General features: G+C 55.0%; 6 protein-coding genes across 6 annotated transcripts; 1 reads left to right on the plus strand and 5 right to left on the minus strand.

Moving 5' to 3' along the window:
* Positions 1-511: 511 nt before the first annotated feature.
* VTN31DRAFT_1747 (uncharacterized protein) lies at positions 512-1,996 on the minus strand (the record flags this gene model as incomplete). The annotated part of the gene is made up of 1 exon (XM_069401838.1): positions 512-1,996. The coding sequence occupies one exon, from the start codon at positions 1,994-1,996 to the stop codon at positions 512-514; it is 1,485 nt and encodes a 494-aa protein (XP_069264603.1).
* A 1,039-nt stretch (positions 1,997-3,035) lies between these two features.
* On the minus strand, positions 3,036-4,702 carry VTN31DRAFT_1748 (uncharacterized protein; the record flags this gene model as incomplete). The annotated part of the gene is made up of 2 exons (XM_069401839.1): positions 3,036-4,492; positions 4,555-4,702. 2 exons carry the CDS (start codon positions 4,700-4,702, stop codon positions 3,036-3,038), a joined length of 1,605 nt encoding a protein of 534 aa, XP_069264604.1.
* Positions 4,703-7,438: 2,736 nt separating this feature from the next.
* On the minus strand, positions 7,439-7,990 carry VTN31DRAFT_1749 (uncharacterized protein; the record flags this gene model as incomplete). The annotated part of the gene is made up of 1 exon (XM_069401840.1): positions 7,439-7,990. One exon carries the CDS (start codon positions 7,988-7,990, stop codon positions 7,439-7,441), a length of 552 nt encoding a protein of 183 aa, XP_069264605.1.
* Positions 7,991-8,710: 720 nt separating this feature from the next.
* Positions 8,711-9,262, minus strand: VTN31DRAFT_1750 (uncharacterized protein; the record flags this gene model as incomplete). The annotated part of the gene is made up of 1 exon (XM_069401842.1): positions 8,711-9,262. The coding sequence occupies one exon, from the start codon at positions 9,260-9,262 to the stop codon at positions 8,711-8,713; it is 552 nt and encodes a 183-aa protein (XP_069264606.1).
* A 180-nt stretch (positions 9,263-9,442) lies between these two features.
* Positions 9,443-10,976, plus strand: VTN31DRAFT_1751 (uncharacterized protein; the record flags this gene model as incomplete). Its single annotated transcript, XM_069401843.1, has 2 exons — positions 9,443-9,801; positions 9,860-10,976. 2 exons carry the CDS (start codon positions 9,443-9,445, stop codon positions 10,974-10,976), a joined length of 1,476 nt encoding a protein of 491 aa, XP_069264607.1.
* A 5,048-nt stretch (positions 10,977-16,024) lies between these two features.
* Positions 16,025-17,513, minus strand: VTN31DRAFT_1752 (uncharacterized protein; the record flags this gene model as incomplete). Its single annotated transcript, XM_069401844.1, has 2 exons — positions 16,025-16,446; positions 16,505-17,513. The coding sequence occupies 2 exons, from the start codon at positions 17,511-17,513 to the stop codon at positions 16,025-16,027; spliced, it is 1,431 nt and encodes a 476-aa protein (XP_069264608.1).
* Positions 17,514-17,844: the final 331 nt, after the last annotated feature.

Genomic DNA, 17,844 nt, shown 5'->3' on the forward strand with positions numbered 1-17,844 from the left:
AAAGATTCGGTTGGCCTACTTTCGCCGCCGTTTGGGATGTTGAAAGTGAGATTGATTTGTTTGTACCATGTTGTGGATATTAGAAAAAAGAAAATGCATGTCGGTAAATATGAAGATGGATCACCTAGTTTAACTACCTTTCGGAATTCGTAAAAGTTGTTCGCTAAAAAAACATCCATCATCCAAAGACCATGAGTCGTAAGTCATACAGGGACGTCAACCAAAAATAGAAAAAAAAAAAAGCAAACGGCATCAATCAAACCAACAATCATTCACTCATGACAACCAGCCATCAACATCATGTCACATCGTCAGAACCATACAGAAAAACCAAACAGACAAACTCAAGATAGTAAAACACACTCCCAGAACCAAACAAAATCATTCATTCATTCACTCGTTCACTCTCATGGGCAATGGCATGACAAAAGCGGCATCACATCATCTCGTCTCGTTTCGGTTCGTTTCGTGCAGGAAGGTCATGTAGAGAAAGGAGCTTTGGAGAAATGATTCAGAGAACCTCCCCACGGAGATATTCGGCTGGGACAGGAGGTACGGGCGGGATGTTCTCCTCGTTTTCCTGGTTCATGTTGCGGTGATGGGTTTTCTTCTGCTCTGCCGTTGTCGTCGTCATCATCCCCCGGTTGTTTGGGTTTGCATCTTGATTGAGACATGCGTCGTGCAGGACCCGGAGATTCGAAGATGAGCGCTTTGTCCGCAGAAGACGCTGGTGGGATTTCAGCGTGAGACTGTTTTCGCGTGGTTTGGGGGTTCTTCGCCGGCGATGATCGGGTGTGGTTGTTGGGATTGGAGGAGGAGGAGGAGGAGGAGGGCAGGTGTGCGTATTGTTATCCTGGATCGGGGTCTGGCGAGGACGAGTGCGAGGAAGCCGCGAGCTGGGGCTGTCGTCTCGGGTCTTTTTCTGGGCTTTGGAGCGGTGGAAGAGTCCGCTTGTGTCGGCGTCTGGGGTGTTGGTGGTCTTTGCTGAGGTGCGGTAGTATGGGTGGTCGTCATGCTCGATCGCCGTGCTCATGCCCGTCCCGGGAGCAACCTTGCGCTTGCGCGATGTGTCATCAGCCGTTTTGGCGGGCTTGTTATTGTTGCTGCTGCTGTCGGTTGCTCGACCCCGACCAGCCGAGGCAATGGCATATCCCTTGAGTTCCTGCAGCTCCCGGCGAGCACGCATCAGCTTGTCCTCGAGGTTGCTCACTTTCTTGAGCAGCTTTGCCTCCTGCTTGGACAGGTTCTGGCGGGACGATGATGATACACCCGGCTGGTCCTCGCGTGGCTGATCGCTCCGTCGCGGTCGCGACGTCGTCGTCATCGACGAAATCGGGATCGCCCGTTTGCCTAGCTCCGAGAGAGACTTGAACTTGGATAGACGAGTCGGACGATGAGTCTTCTCCGTCGGTTCGTGCTCTCCCTGCATTTTCTTCTTCAGCTCCGCGTAGGCTTTTTCGGCCCGGATCTGCCGCTGCTTGAGCTCTTCCTTGTATTTCTCTTCTTCCGACTTGGCCGTCGCCCAGGGATGGAAGGCGGACGCCAGGGCTTTGCCGAAGCGGAAGATCCCCGAAGAACGTTTCTCGAGCCGTCTGCCCTGGCTATCGTCGTCGCCTTCAGGCCGACAACCCGGGTGATAGAGAAAGATACTCGGCGGTCGCTCGCTCACCCGGTCATGCATGCTGCCCTCGATGAACCGGGACCGCCGGGCACGGAGTGCTGGGGGCGGCTGCACCAACATGCCATGTTCATCGTATACCGGCGCTGGTGACGGCGACCTCAACAGAGGCGAGTCATGTTTGTTGTCGTTGTCGTTGGTCGATGAGCTGTTGGGCTTGTTGTTCGATGATGCCTCCCCACCATCCTCCTCGGCATCGTCGAACCGCCCCGAGCTTTCCTCCCAGAGGAGAGGCTCCTCAGACGCAGATAAGAGTCCTGTCGACTTGTATTGTCGCATTTCGGCCGAAACGTTCTTCATGTCGTCTGCCATGGTCATGGCGGTTGCTGTTGATGTTGTTCCTCCGCTGTAACTACTACTGTTGATTGTGGTGGTTTCGGAGTCGCTGAGAAGCAGTAGATCCCGCCGAAGAACTGGGTCCGCATGTAAGGGAGCAAAGTCGAAATCGAGATGGATTTGAGGCAACGATGAGTTTTGAAAGTTGGAGTAAGGGTGTTTACGGTTGGTTTGTCGTTTGAGTGTTGGTGTTTTGATGGTTGTCTGGACGAGAGTTTGTTAGTCTTTTGTGCATGTGATGGATAAAGTTCTTTTTGGATGGTGTGATTCATTCCTCTTATTGGGCAGGGGGTGTGCATTTGGAGCGGGAATTCGCACAGATGGAGGGGAGGAGAGGTGTATACCTTGGTTAATTTCGCCATTGTGACAGCCTGACGATCGCGAATAATGCAAGGATATACTTCTGATGAATTTGTCTGATGAATTGTGAGGAATGAGGCAGCCATTTATACGGCACCAAAATACCTATGGCATGCCAGCTGTCAAGCCAGCAACTAGCGGAGAGGGCACTGGAATGAGGAATCCAAGATATTCATCTGCACTGAGTTTACCAACATGACGAGGAAAATAACTCCCAGTTTCCAACTGCAGTTTAAAAAAACAGCAAAACAAATGAATCTCACAATGGAGATAGGTATTGAAGAAAAATAATCAAAGGCATCCCCCCAACACTTGCGGATTTCTCTGTATGTACCTTCTCTACCGCATGATAGAAAAAAAAAAACGAATAAATCCCAAAAGTACCGACCGATCCAAGCTCAGTTGCAACATGTACAAGAGAAAGATACAACCAGGACAAGACGGTAGTTGGGAATTCCGTACAGGGTCAATCCAAATCGAATCAAACCGAATGAAACCACGCAAGAGACATAGGAAATAAAAGCAGAGAGACCGACGGGAATATTGAATTCACACACAACGACGAAGAAAAAAAAAAAAACAACACGTAGAAAATAAGATGAAAAGAAATAAAGAAACTCAGTCCATTGATGAAACAGGATCTCAGAGCTTCTTCTTCCCATCAAATAACCTGCCGCATCTTCATGGTCACGCTGCCATCTGCCCGCCGATACGACATCGACTCCTCCGTGTCGGGCTCGGGGTCCGCGTCCATCGGGCCACGCGTCTCGCGCAGCACCGGCTCGGAGTCCGGCCGCTGGCCGTTCTGCAACGGACGCTGTTCCTCGTGGCCAAACGTCTCCTCGCGCGTCCGCTTGGTGAGCTTCGACTCGGTCTCGTACAGCAGACGCTGCTTGCTCGGCGTCATCGGCGGAGCGTTGGGCAGAGACAGCGGTCCCGAGTTGAGCAGGTCCTTGAGCGACGGCAGCCGGCTCGGTCCGGTGGATGGCTTGGGCGCCTCGTTGTTGTTGGGATGGTTGGTGCCGCTGCCGCTGCTGCTGCTCGAATCCGTCGTCCGCTGGTGGTCCATCACAATCGACGGCGGATTCACCGGCTTGGTTTGCGGCATCGGGTGCATCAGCTGTGGCCGATCCTTGTCCGTGCGGTTCGAGGAGTCTGATGGGGCGCGCGAGTGATTCACGGCGGGCTGTTTTGGCGCCGGGAGCGGCGGCGCGGCGTACTGGGTCTGCGCGGATCCAAACGAGAGATGCTGGGACTGCTGCTGGTAGTTTGGCGGTGCAGGTGCCACCGGGATCGGGTGCTGCGCTGCATGCGCGTACTGCGCCGCGAGCTGCGGCGGCGGCTGCTGGTACCCGATCGAGGGACGGCCCGAGCCGTCGGGATTGTACGGGTACGTTGGCCCATCGGTCACGGACGAGCAACTCGTCGAGCGAGGCCGTTCGATCGGCGGGTTCGCGTACGGATCCGGCGTGGTATACCGCGACCGCGAGTACATCTGCTCCTCGTCGTATTCCTGGTAGTTCTTGGACGATTTATCTCCCCGCCGTCTCATGCGCACGTCTCGGCGGATGCGCACACGGCACCCTTGTTCTGCCACCACCCGACTCAGCGACGTGCTGGTCTTGAGGCCCGGGAACTTCTTTGCGCTGTACACGGTAAACGGCACCGACTTGACCTCCAGTCGGAAATGTAGGAAGGTAGTTGGCGGGCCCGGCAACGACGGCGACGACGGCAGCGACAGAGTCGGCAGTATCGGGGCGTTCTCGTCCGCATCCCGAGGGTCCTTGACCTCCTCGAACAAATTGAAGTTCAGCCGGTAGATGCCCTCATGACGGACCGACAGATCAGGGAAGATGAAGTATCCCGCCTGGGCAGGCCGGTCCAGATACGCGATCCCTGCCACGGGCACGCCGGTCATCACGGGGGTAGGAGGAGTCTGAGCGTTGTTGACTCGACCCTGCGCGATGGGACGGGCGGGTTCGAGGGTCGCATACAGGAAGAACGTGGCATTGTACGTGAAGGTGATATCGACCTTCTGCATGTCATTTCTAGGGTCGGATTCGTAGATGCGCAATTCCACAACTGGCGGCGGATCCACGGGGCGACGGTCGGCCGACGCTGCAAGCCCGTTAGCAAGGACCCTGGAATTCAGTAGAGGAGAGAAGGGGAGGGCGCTTTACATTTGGCACCGGCACCGCAAGCACGAGCCTGCTCGGGCTGCTGAATGACCTTGAGGTTGTAGGTGATCTTCTTGCCAGAGCAAGTCATGCGGCTGACCGAGTACTCGGTCTCATTGTGAGGTGTGACGGGCGGCTGCCGGGTCGCCATGGTGACGAGGCGTTGAGAAGGGACAATCGACAACAAAAAAGAACAATCGATGGACAATGGGCTTTCTTTTCTCTTGCGGTTCGTGTGTTTCAATTCACAATCGACGATGGATGGACGATGACGCTGGTGTTCAACCACCAACCATCTCCTACTCCTTCGCCCTCCCGTCGATATCTCACTTCCCTCACTCTCCGTCCAGGTCCAACGGACAATCAACCCACAAACCTCTCTCCTCGAGCGTCCGCCCCAACCGGTCGATTGACTGGCAACGTTGAGCGACGGGACGTCGAGTTTTTCTTGGATGAGAGGGATCGACTTCCAGACTTCGGAAGACTCAATTCAGGAGGTGAGAGAGAGATCACAGCACAGGAGAGGCAAGCGAGCGAGCCAGTCTAGCCAGAGGGCGCAGACACTAGAGAGCAAGCCCCGGAAGCGAGCACTAGAGGCGCACTAGCAGGCTAGCAAGCAAGCCTAAACGTTGGCGTGATGGAGCAGCAGACAAAGCACAGACCGCGATTGGGCGACAGCCACACTAGCCTGAGGACTTGGCTTCTGGTTGATGGATGGCTCTGTTTCTGCCAGCCAGAGAGGATGCCGGATCACCCACACCTGCAGGCCGCTGCAGTGCTGGCGCAGAGACTGGCCCGTCTGCTGCATTCCTCGCCATCCCGGGGCCCTGGCTACGGACACAAACTCTCAGCCGAACCCATGTCGGTGGACCTCCCATTTTCAGGCTGGTGCAGGTCCTGCAGGACTCAGGAGTCTAGGCCAGCAAAACTCTACAGACTCTAATTTACAAGCATGAGCACCGAGTCGGCTGATGACCGGCTGTGAGGTGTGACTTTTCTACGAGTCCTTCGTACAGTACTCGTCTATGTACTCGTACTCGTACGGGTTCAATTTATCAAATTCGGACCCTTCGCTCAGCTCCAAGGACGCCAATAGATTAGTTATCCGGAGAGGGACAAAACAGGAACAGCGCCACGCACAGACATCCACGGGTGTTGCATGGTCGCACCGGTGCGTCCACGATCATGGCGCCGCCCCTCTTGGGATCCGTGATCGCTGGTCGGGGAGCCCGCTCCCGTGCGAATAGTCGAAGTTAGCGCAGTCCAAATCCGGAATCGGTTCGAGCCCAAGTGGAGGGATTGGACAGGGATGTTGGTTGATTGAGTAAGTTTGCCAGGACTGAAAAATGGAGATCCGCCATGCCCCGTTAACTTGCTGGTCGCTGACTCGCTGGAGTCTCTGGCCACCTCTCAAAGCCAAAGGCCCGGTGCCGGTGGCGGGCGCTTGCGGGAGAGCCCGGCCGGAGATTTCTGAACAAATCGCGATCGCAGCACTGTCCAGGATTTCGCTTAGAGCAACGAGCTCGTCTCGATTCATCCAACGGCTCTTTTGATCGCGCTTTGTATGGATACTGTTGATTTGTGCGACTCACGGAATCCAGGATGATGCACCCATGCTCAAGCTGGCAAACTTTGTTGCCGTCCTGTAACTCACCAAAAACCCAAGCCTTTAAATTTCTCGGCACAAAGTTGACCCGGCATTTTGTTTCTCGCTAACCGCGGTCCGCTGCTCTCTTAACCTTTTCCGTGCAGCCAAGGAAATCCCACGAGTCCAAAAGACCAACCTGGCTCGGCTGGGAAAATGAGAGGAGGTCCCGATGCCTGATCAAGTTCACTGGAGAATCGGCTGAACTTTTGCGTGCAACAATTTGAGTGCTGCGAGCGAACGAGAACGAGCAACATGCGCCATACTGTACTCAATCCTGACCGCTGTGCATCTACAAATGACAAGTTGATCATCAAGTAGTTATCGCTTTGCGATCATATTAGCTCAAGAAGGTGGAAAAAAGTAATCGAAGGATACAGTACCGTACTGTGCAGGAATCAGAAGATGAAGACCACTGGTGGCCAAAGAGTTCTTTTTTTTTTTCTTCCCTTGTCACCGACGAGTGGGGTGTGGAATGTGGAATTGGGATGGGACGGATAACCTACGGATTTACGGAACTTCCGCCCTCCGAACTGAACCTAACCTGCTCCGTCCAAGGACAGAACGAAGTCTATTGAGATCCGCGGTTCGAATTCACGGATTTTACGAGGAACAACTGCCCTTTCGGTACAAGACTCTTACCCTACCGATGATACCCAACTGGGAATTGATTAGGGTTTTACTCATTTTGCTCCGATCGTGTATGTACTCCACGAGTCGATAAGTCCATGCAAGGTGCAAGGCGATCTGACCAGTGACCACCCATTATATCTCTGGAGTTGAGACACTCCAAACTGACAATTGGATTCTTTCTGAAGATCTCAATTCCCAAGCGAATACTGGACATCTCGACTATCGAAAACCAGGGCAACTCTTGAATTTCTTCAGTCTTTTCTGATCCCAAAGCTCAAGACCTGCATATGCTGTCCAACCTGAGATGCATCTCCCAGTCTCCCGCATGGATGCATAACGATTTTAATCAAGGTACGGAGTAGCTAACTATTCGTATGTCAAGTAGGTAAATCTGTCATGGAGAACGACCCGTGCACAGAACCTGTGCTTGATCCGCGCGGCACTTGAACAACCAGGTACGGAGTACGGGGTATAACTAATGGTTAGTGTTCTAGTTTCAGCTTCCTGAAGTACAAGACGATGTGCCATAATTCCATCCCAGATCTGCTCCGCAGGATTCTGCAAGGCACATCTTCTTTAAGCCATCAACTACGAGGAATGTAACCTAGGTTATCTCTGATGCATGCTCTTGATTGACAGATTACGGGTACGGCGGGCAAGCTCCAGGGGTTGGTGCGTGTTCGGTCGTTTGGGCGTGAATACTCGTACACAGTACGAGTACTCCGTACGGAGTACCATCAGGTCATTGACTCTTCGATCCGTAAAGAGGACAATCTTGAGGGTACAGACTACGGAGTACGAGTACAGAGTAGGTATGTACTCCGTAGTTACGGAGTAAGTTCTCAGAAAATACGCACTACGAGTAAATAAGTACCTCAATGGGCCCAATGCTTTTCTTCTATTGGTAGTTACTCGGTGCATCTCCCTGCAAATGTGAATTTGCGAAAGATTGGAATGTTCAACAATCCAACAAGTTATTAATAAACAGCCATTCGAAGCATGCAAGTCACCCCATGAATACCACCTGAAAACAACGGTTACAACCAGCTTCGCCGACAGAATCGCTGACCCTGACCGCGCCGCCACAGTGACAGGATCGAACCCAGACCCTGGCTCTTCTGCCGCAGATTGAGAGATGACAGATGGAATTCGCAGGCGCATGAAATGCGCTCCGAACAAGCTCGCAAGGACTTGAGCTTCAGATCTAGGATCGGCGAGCGAGGGTTGTCTTTACGAGCATATACTCCATCTGGAATCTACTCTCCATGATCATCTCTGATCGGGAAAGGTCTCGGGTCGCAATTTAGAGCTCTTTTCTTTTTTTTTTTCCTTTTCTTTGTGTTTGATCAGAGGATCAGAAGATCGTCATTCAACTCAAAATAAAGCTGCCGCGTTTAGGCTCAGCTCTGGTTTACTCGGTACCCCGTGCTTTGAGCTGTGAGAAAGCCTTGAGGTGATGCGGCTCTCTGCTTTGTTCCAAGCATAAGATCATGCATGTGAATACGAGTCAAGAAACCACGCGGGACTGCGAGACGACAATGAATTTGAGAACTGCGAACTGAAGATCATATCAACAGTTCAGCACTGAATCTCTGGCCCTTCCAGCCTGACTATTGGTACACCCCTTGCTTCATATGATTCGGCGCTCGCGGGCTCATGGGCGCCCCTTGGTTCAAGCCGCGCCTGTTTTGTCCAAGGCTCGAACCACAGCAGCCAAGATCCGGTGCATGGGCTTCAGAGAGGACAGGTTAGCCTCCGCATTTCAACCGTCGACCCTCGGCAGTTCAAACCGCGTCATGGTCGAGAAGGTTGCCTGTCTACCCGTACTCCGTACTCCGTACATGGCTCTTGACTTCTGATAGCATTCGCGCCGTCGACCTGTCACGTCTTGGTCGTGGAGACAAGTCCAGAAACAGTATCAAAGCGACGAAGACTTGCTTCTGAGGCACCACGTGGGCTGGCGCCTGAGGACCTAGTGTGGTGAAACGCTGCGTTGATCGTACTGGAAATTGCAGCACCGACAGCATGCGCCAACTCGTGAGTTTCATTCCATTGGTGGGCTGCCAAATAACAAACACTATTGTCAGTGAAATGAACCAAAGAACTGAAGAACCCGAATCGTGCCTCTCGTATTTGTTCGGGCCAAATCATCACGGTAGGATTATCATCCAGCAACGGGATGCTATGGTCAGCAATTCCCTCGCTTTTGAACTCGGAGGACAGTAGTTGTGTACGTGAAGGGGCTTTCAGCTGAAAATACGCCCAGTGATAGCCATTGGACACATTTATCGTTGCTTTGTGGTTGGAGCTGGAGGAACTGGCTGACCGCTGGAGATAAGCAATGGTTGAGCAACTGTCGTGCAGCAAATAACTAGTTATCAAAAAGCAGGTTATCTTGGGTAACCTAACATGAATTATCTTTGTCGATTCCATGCGACGAGTATGGTTGCGACCACAATCTCATCTTTACGGCCGTTCAGGACATCCCAGTGTCGAATAGATATACATTCAATGTCTAATGCCATGTACGAATAGATCGAGTCGTCAGACGTACTTCTTCGACGCCGGCATGGCCCGCGACGGAACCGCATTCAACCATCCTCATCTCGCCGCATGGATCTTCAATCAGTACTCCCCGATTTCTCCATTAGACCATATACGCATATCATACCCTCCCTGGAGCGGAATCACATCACCACCGTCGACCTGATCACCCTTGACCCTTTGGAGATCGCGAAACGCGCTCACATCCCGCCCGCCGATGTCCGCCGACTGTGCGCAGATCTCATCGCCAGCTTACATCGCGAAGTGGGCTTCCAGCCGGAGGGAGCAGCGCAGCGTCTCATTCCCGGCCCGACGAATCAGCTTGACGTGACCCGATGGAGGTCGATCAGCACGCTTGATCCGGCCATTGACGAGCTTCTGGGCGGCGGAATCCCTACGGGCTATGTGACAGAGGTGACAGGCGAGAGGTTTGCGCGCGATGATATCATCTGTTGCGATGCGTGACTGACGTTCGATGGGGTCCAGTGCAAGTGGCAAGACGCAATTCCTCCTGACACTCCTCCTGGCCGCGCAGCTCCCACCTTCGACTGGCCTGGGCCAGAAAGCCATCTACATCTCAACTGAGGGCCCGCTCAGCACGACGCGCCTCACCCAATTGCTGCACTCGCACCCTGCCCTCTCGACGCTGCCTCCCGACACGGCGCCGACTCTCAGCAATGTCCTCTCCATCACCGCGGTCGACCTCGAAACCCAGGATCACATCCTCAACTACCAGCTGCCGGTGGCCGTTTCCCGGTACAACGTCGGTCTGGTGGTGATCGATTCGATCACTGCCAATTACCGCGCCGAACACCCGTCCAACACGATGGTGGGTATTTCAGCGCGCTCCGGGGAATTGGCGCGTCTGGGTCAGATGCTACGCAATCTGGCGGCGAAACATGACCTCGCAGTCGTCGTTGCCAATCAGGTCTCTGATCGCATCGACCCGTTGGAGAATCTGGGACCTACGTCGCGGCTGCCTTCAAGCACGCAAGAACGAGCGCCTTCGCCCTCTCCCAGGGATCCGCCTCCTGCCAGTCGGGTGGACGCGAAATTCTTGGAAGGCAGTTCATTTCCCTCATCTTCTCCCTCACCTGCGCCCTCCTCTTCCTTTGTGGAAGAGGACCCGTCGTTTGACGGATCGTATATCGTCGGCCATCCCGTGCGCAATGAAACGCTGTGCCTGGCGCACCAGGAGCGTTTCTTCACCGGATGGGGTGATTCAATGCCCGAGGCGCCGATTTCACAGCAACAATCCGCCAAAACGCCCGCGCTCGGCTTTGTGTGGTCGACGCAGATCGCATGTCGCATTGCGCTGAAGAAGGACGACGCCTCCTTTTCGGACGAAGAGGGGACCACTAGGAGGCGGCGGAAAATGAAACTAGTGTTTGCTCCATGGACGGAGGGTGTCTCGCGAACCTCTGATCACGGCTCGCGAGAGGATAATTCTCATTCAGAAGGTGCTGCAACTGAACAGCGGGATCCTCAGTCACAGCCGCCGTCTGAATCCCTGAAGGATAGACCCCGACCGGTTGACGAGGTCGAGTTTGAGATCTGGAAGGGCGGCATTCGGAGTGTCTCAATGTCACAAAATCATGAGTAGAAACCTGTACCAGTGTACATAGCCGAATAGACCTTGGGCAAGCTGTCTTTTGTGCCAAGACGTTGTCTGCATCGTACGGAGCCGGAGCGACTTGTGTATACAAGCAACGTACGTTAGACGCGGTTCTATGAGGATCAATTTTAGGCGAATCATATCCGCCACAGCAATGCTCGCCCACGCCGGTTCGTAAAACCACAGCGCAGAAATGGACCCGTCCACGGAGTCCGGGTCGAGCAAGGTCAAAGGTAAGCCCTGCTAGAATCTTGACCATTTGTCCACTTACCGACCTTCGTCGCAGTCGAATGCACCGACCCCTCCGGACTCTTTGAATCCGTCCAGTCCGTCCTCGCGTCCCGACTTCCCCTGAAGAACCTACATTGGAAATCGCCGACACGTCCCGCGCGATCGATCGAGTCGCTCAACATTGAGCTCTTCCCCGCGCAGACCGCCGGCGACGACAAGCGACCTGCATCCAAGGATGGCGCAACGTCTGAATCCGCCGTGCCGCAGCGCCGGCACCAGATTCCCGGCCTGCGGCAGACCCCGTACCTGAAGATCTACCTCCTCCGCTGCGACGACAACGATACCTACAAGACCGTGTCCCGCCGAGCCCTGCGCGAGTGGATCAAGTCGCATTCGTCGTCCTCCGGGCAGCAGTCCGGCGGAGGCGGCGGCCACGATAACCACGATGCGTTTGAATGGCTGATTCTACACGTTCTGCAGGACGGGGATCCCGAGGATAAAGCGGCCGCGTCGAAATGGCCCGGCCGCGGGACGACCTCGATCCTGGAGAAGATCAAGGCCGACTTCAATGGCTCGTCCAAGAATGCCGTCGACCGCGTCGCACAGCTCCGTCTGCCCAATGCGGAGGGGAAGCCGCAGGATCCGGCCGTGTTCGCAGACCAGCTGAACGATCTCGTGGAGAAGATGAAAAATGGAATTCTGACGTCGTTTGATCTACGCGTGAGCCAGTACGAGGACGATATCCGCGAGAAGGACTCCCAGCGTAACCTGCCCGGGTGGAACTTTTGCACGTTCTTCATCCTCAAGGAAGGCCTGGCCCGGGGGTTCGAGAACATGGGCTTGCTGGAGGATGCGTTGGTCGGCTACGATGAATTGATGGCAGGTCTCGAGGCGGCCGTGGCTGGGTTCCTGGCCGGCACGAGTGACAAGCATGGTGGTGGCTTCTTGACCTACGGCCAGGATAGATTGAAGCAGGTCGAATCGGCCCTGGCAGCTCTTAAGAGTGGTGAGGAGGAGAAGGGTCGCGAAAGTCAGGGTTTTCCCGGAGATATTATGACCTCGTTGGACGAGAGGTATTTCCCGCTCGATGCGAGCGCCAAACCCTACAGAGATATGATTCTGGCCAGCAACATCTCCGTATTTGATTTCCGCGTCTACGTCTTCTCGCGACAACTCCAACTGCTCCTGCGGGCGGCGAGGGCTCCATGGCTGCAGCAAAAGGAGAAGATCCATCATGATAAGGCGGATGATTTGACTCGCCTCGCAGAGATCTGCAACCGGGCCATTGAATTCATCAGCATGGCTGCGCGGACGCTACGCTACGACCTCGAGTCTGGTCTGTCGACGTCGACGGTTGAGGCTGACGACGCCAGCAAGAAAGCGGTAATCGACAATCTTGTGTTGTCATGGATCTATGCAGCGGCTAGTCAGATTCTGACTCAGACGGCGACTCCGTCTCTGGCGATACCGGACTCGTCGGCTCACCGATCGCGGCGGGCCACGGTTGGGGCCGGTGCCGAATCGAAGAAGTTGATTGCCCCCAAACGGTCGAGCTCGCTGTTAGGTTCCGGAGGCCCAGGCCGCCCGGATGTGCGTGGCAGTGGCACACCTACTGCAACGTCCCCACCCCCAAGGGCTGGGACCGAGGATCTGGCCTCGGGACGCGGCGAGCTGTTTCAGCTGGCCAAGGGAGTACTCGAGGAAATGGGTCGATGTCGAGGCTGGATACCACAGTGGAAGGACCTGACGGTTCTCTTTGACGAGACGGAAGAAACAGAAGAGGCGCTGGAAGAAGTGCCTCTGGACGACAAGGATTCATCCACGACTACTCGCCGTGGCTCCGCCGAGGACTCAAACTCGGTTTCGAATGCAAGCCTTGTGGGCATTGATCTGCCCGTTTTGCAAAAGACGCTAGCATCGCAATCGCATTTTGACACGCTGCGGGAGCAATTGACAGACCAAATATTCCGACATTACATCGCTGCGGGTCGGACACGGTCAGCGGAGGCGGCCATGACGGAGATGGCGGTGCTCAAGTATAGGCAGGGCGATTATAAGACAGCGGCGTCGCATCTCCAGCATCTCGCATCATTCTACGGCAACAGTAGTTGGACCGTGCTGGAGGGCGTGATTCTGGAACTGCACGCGCGGTGTCTGAAAGAGTTGGGCAGGAATGAAGAGTACGTGCGGACCGTTGTGCGTCTGCTTTCGCAGTATGCGATGCACGTTCAGTCGAAGCTCTCCGAGAGGCAAAAGTCGCTGCTTGAATCGTCGGCCATCCGTGCCGGGTCGAGTCGGGTCCATCCGTATCTGGAAGACCTGCTCCGAGCGTCGTCAAGCCTGCCGAGGGAGTTCACCGTGCCGATTTCCAGTTTCTTCGGCGATGTCCAGGTTGATCCGGATATTGCCCACTACGAGGATCGCGATGGATTCCAGCTTCAGCTGCGTCTGCGGTTCTTGCTGGAGTCGGAGATTGCGGTGGACTCGATCAAAGTGCGGCTTGTTAGTGCTGGCGGTCCAGTATCGAATGAGGTGTGGCTGGAGCGGTCGGAGAGTGTAACGGTCAAGTCGTCGACTACCAAGTTGACGATCGGGTCCTCGGTAGGTTTGCTTAGAAGTCTTGTTGTGAGGGTTAGGGCTAACGGTGAGAATAGATCTCTCTGCAGGGCAAGTATCTGGTCGACCGGATTGAGCTGCGCGCTGGCAATATTGCATTTACACAGGGCGGGACGAGTACTTCGTCTGTCTTCCCGCCTGGATTCCGGGATAGAGAGGATCCCGATACCGAGGCGAGGCCGTTCATCTACTGCTATCCGCCACCGGATGGGCTGGAGGCACGAGTGGCGGCACCTCGCTACATCAACCTGGAGGAGTCGCGGGTTCTAGAAGTCATCATCGATACAGGCCGGAACGACATTTCCAAGGGCATCCTCCGCGTGCGGCCCGCAACAGCGGGTCTGCGGCTACGGACTGCGGATACGACGCTGATCGAGGGAAAGATTTCGATGACGGTGCAGCCGGAGTCTGGCAGCATCGAGTTTACGGATCTGGGTCGGCAGCAGTCTGTTCGATTCCGGGTCCCGTACACAGTGGAAGAGAACCACGCGTCGTTGTCTGCACGGCTGGAGGTGGTCTACACGACGGACAAGGGCAAGTTCAACTACTCGGCGACCAACACGATCGACGCGACACTGCCGGTCAGCGTCAACGTGCAGGACGTGTTCAAGAAGGACGCATTGTTCTCGCGCTTCACTGTAGGGCCGGCGATGTCTGTACCGCTGACGGTGCTGGGGTGCGAGATGTTCGACTCGGACGCCTACGAGGCCGAAACCAGCCTTCGGGGCCCAGTCGAGTTTGTCGTCTTCCCGAAGCAGCCGGCGTCGATCGTGTACAAGATCCGGCGCAAGGATTTGCCGTCGTCGGACAGTGCGCGACGTTCGCCCTTGCGGCTGGCAGTGAAATATGTCTGCCTAGACGAGGAATGTCTGGAGGAAGTGTCGCGAGCGTTTCGGGAGGCCATCGGACAGAGCCCGTTCCGGGACTTGACACGGCTGCTGACGCCGCACATTGTCGAGGTCTTTCGCGCGAAGCTGTCGACATCGGATATGGAGGCGATCGGCCTGGTCCGGGAAGTCAAGATGATCCCATACGCAGCGGCGCGGTGGGATGAAGTGCTCCAGGGTGTCGGGCGGCGAGCAACTGAGGTCGCCACCTGGTTAGACAAGTGGCATGTACGTACCATCCATTCTCATTTATGCCTCTCCTCATCCATCGAACTAACATGAACAAAACCAGTCCACCCCGCTTCTCCACCTCCCATCACCAAGCCCCAACAAGCTCACCCGGGAAATCGTCCTCCCAGTAGACATCCCCGAGGTCGACTTCGTCCTCACGGCCGAATTGCATCTCCAGCTCGACCGGAAACAGCACGACCACCAAGTCGCAGCCGTTGGGCAGACGATCCCCGCCACTCTGACCCTGCAACACACGCGACGATGGGGACGCCCCTCCGACCCTTCCTCGGAATCTACAACGCGCGAAGTCTCCTACGAACTCCACGCCCACGCGGATCAATGGCTAATCGGCGGCCGCCGTCGAGGAACCTACACCATCCAATCCCAGACCGACGAGGAGCAAGTCCAATCATTCCCCATCATCCTCCTCCCGCAGAAACCGGGCTACTTGCTTCTTCCCTCGCTGGAGGTCAAGGTTTTTGAGTCGACGACCGCCGCGACGGCTGCGGCTGCGGCTGCGGCGGCGCCGGCGCCGACGTCGCAGAGGGGGAGAGTCGTTGCGTCGGAAGTGGATTACCGGAACCATGCGGAGACGGTCCTGGTGATGCCGGATCTGCGCACGGTTACGCTGGCGGTTCCGGCGGAAGGAACCCATCCGGGGGCGATGACGGCGGCGACGTCGACGAGTAGTAGGCCGACTAGTAGGCCGGGCACTGGTACAGGTGGTGGTGGTAATACTCCCGCGGCCGTTGCGCAGGTTGTTGCTAGTGAAAGAAAGATGGTAACTACCAACCTACCCCTCTAGCCTAATAGTTTCATTTTACTCGCAATAGACTATTTTTCGGACCAGTATTGTACATGATCTTATTATATCCATCGCGATGGAGCGAGCTTCTAGAGTCCATGACTCACTCTCGTCTATCTATAGTGACGAATATGATACACACACAATTAAAAACAAAAAACGACACAATAGTACTCTATGAAACAACCCCGAACAACAAACAAAAAGAATCAACAAAATTGAATAAGAAAAGAAAAATCAACATGTAATCCACCTCAAAAACTATTTTATGACGAACCAACCGGAGGATCTAACTTTGCGGGAGCCAACCCCAAGCCGTTCGTATTGCGGTAGAAGAGCACGCCGCGGGCCTCGCCTTCGGCGCCCTCGACGGGTTCAACCCACTGGCAGATGCGCTGCGAGCTCCAGAGGGCCTTGATGAATCCCCAGGGACCCGTGTGGGCGGCAGACTTGTAGTGCTTGCCCATGACTTTCTTGATGGCCTCGGTGGCTTCCTCGGCGTGGTAGAACGGGATGGTGCTGACGTAGTGGTGCAGCACGTGCGTCTCGATGATGCCGTGCAAAAGGTTCCGACCGACGAAGCCAAATTCACGGTCGATCGTGGCAGCGGCACCGCGGGTGAAGGTCCACGCTTCGTTGGTGTAGTGCGGGAGGCTGGGGTCGGTGTGTTGCAGGTACGTGATGGCCACTGATTTTTCGATTAGTTTTACGAAAAGTGGGTGAGATTTTTGAAGTTTTTGACTTACCCAGCCAGTGGTTCACCCACAGGTACGGAATTCCATACCACACCAACAAATTGAGCCAGCCGAATCGCTGGCCGATAAAGTACAGCAATGCCAGCGTCCCCAGCAAGCCCAGATCGCTGAGCACGATCAGCTTGGCGTCCTTGCTCTCGAACAACGGGCTCGAGGGGTTGAAATGGTTGACACCTCCAAACCAGCCGTTGCGCTTTCCGCGGCCGCGGCCCTCGGGCTGGCGCTCGTGATTGTCGTGGCCCGTGACGTTGGTAAACAGGTACATGGGCCAGCCGAACAGCTGTTGCAAGACGAGGTTCAGCGCCGACTGCAGCGGGGTCTCCTCCATGAGCTCTCCGATCTCATGCACGGCTTTGCCCAGGCGGCTGGCGTACTGCTCGCGTGTCTTGGGCACCCAGACCATGTCCCGGCTGAGATTGCCCGTTGCCTTGTGGTGCTTGCCGTGCGTGATCTTCCACGAGAAGTACGGCACCAGCAGCAGGGAGTGGCAGATGAAACCAACCGTGTCGTTGAGCGTCTTGGACGTCGAAAACGCCTGATGCCCGCACTCGTGCGCCAGCACCCACAGACCCGTCCCGAACAGGCCCTGCAGCACCGTGTACACCGTCCACAGCAGCGTCCGCAACGGCAGACTCGGCACCGTCTCCGGCGTCACATAGTTGTAGAACACGTAGAACGTGCTGCCCAAGAAGAACACGTCCCGTGCAACGTAGTACAGCCCCTTGGCTGCTGATCGCTCGTAGCAGTGAGGGGGAATGGCGTCCCGAATCTCCTTGATCGTGAAATTAGGGATCTCAAACTCATTGCCGAATGTATCCACTAGCTTCGGTGGGCTTTTCTTCTGCTGCTCCGCCTCCGACGCAAGAGATGACAGCGACGTGCTCGACGGTGATTGCCGTGGGCTATCCCTGGGAGACACAGACACAGAACTGGGGGCAGACGAATCCGCAGTGGCATTGCGCTGCAGCGCAATGCGCCTTGGGACGGCAGTCGACGACATTAGACAGAAGTATGATCACAACACTGCTTCTCCTGAATGAACAACATGAAAGATAAGGATTTAGGACAAAACAGGGACTCAAATATAAAAAAAGGAAAAAAAAAAAAATCCCCTTGAAAGTTGAATCGCCTAGTTACGTTACTCAATTGGTACAGAGTATGAACCGTATGATAACTATGTATTGCAATTTTCAGTTGTTTTCAAACCACATGCACCAATTATTAAACTAATATGAAGGCAAGAGGGAGATTCACTGCATGAAATTCAATCCTTCAAAGCAATCAAAGGCTCTGATCCTGTATCCACATGGACGATCCATATCAATCACTGC

Source organism: Thermomyces dupontii, assembly GCF_041956625.1.
Source record: "Thermomyces dupontii strain NRRL 2155 unplaced genomic scaffold VTN31scaffold_1, whole genome shotgun sequence".
Classification (NCBI taxonomy): domain Eukaryota; kingdom Fungi; phylum Ascomycota; class Eurotiomycetes; order Eurotiales; family Trichocomaceae; genus Thermomyces; species Thermomyces dupontii.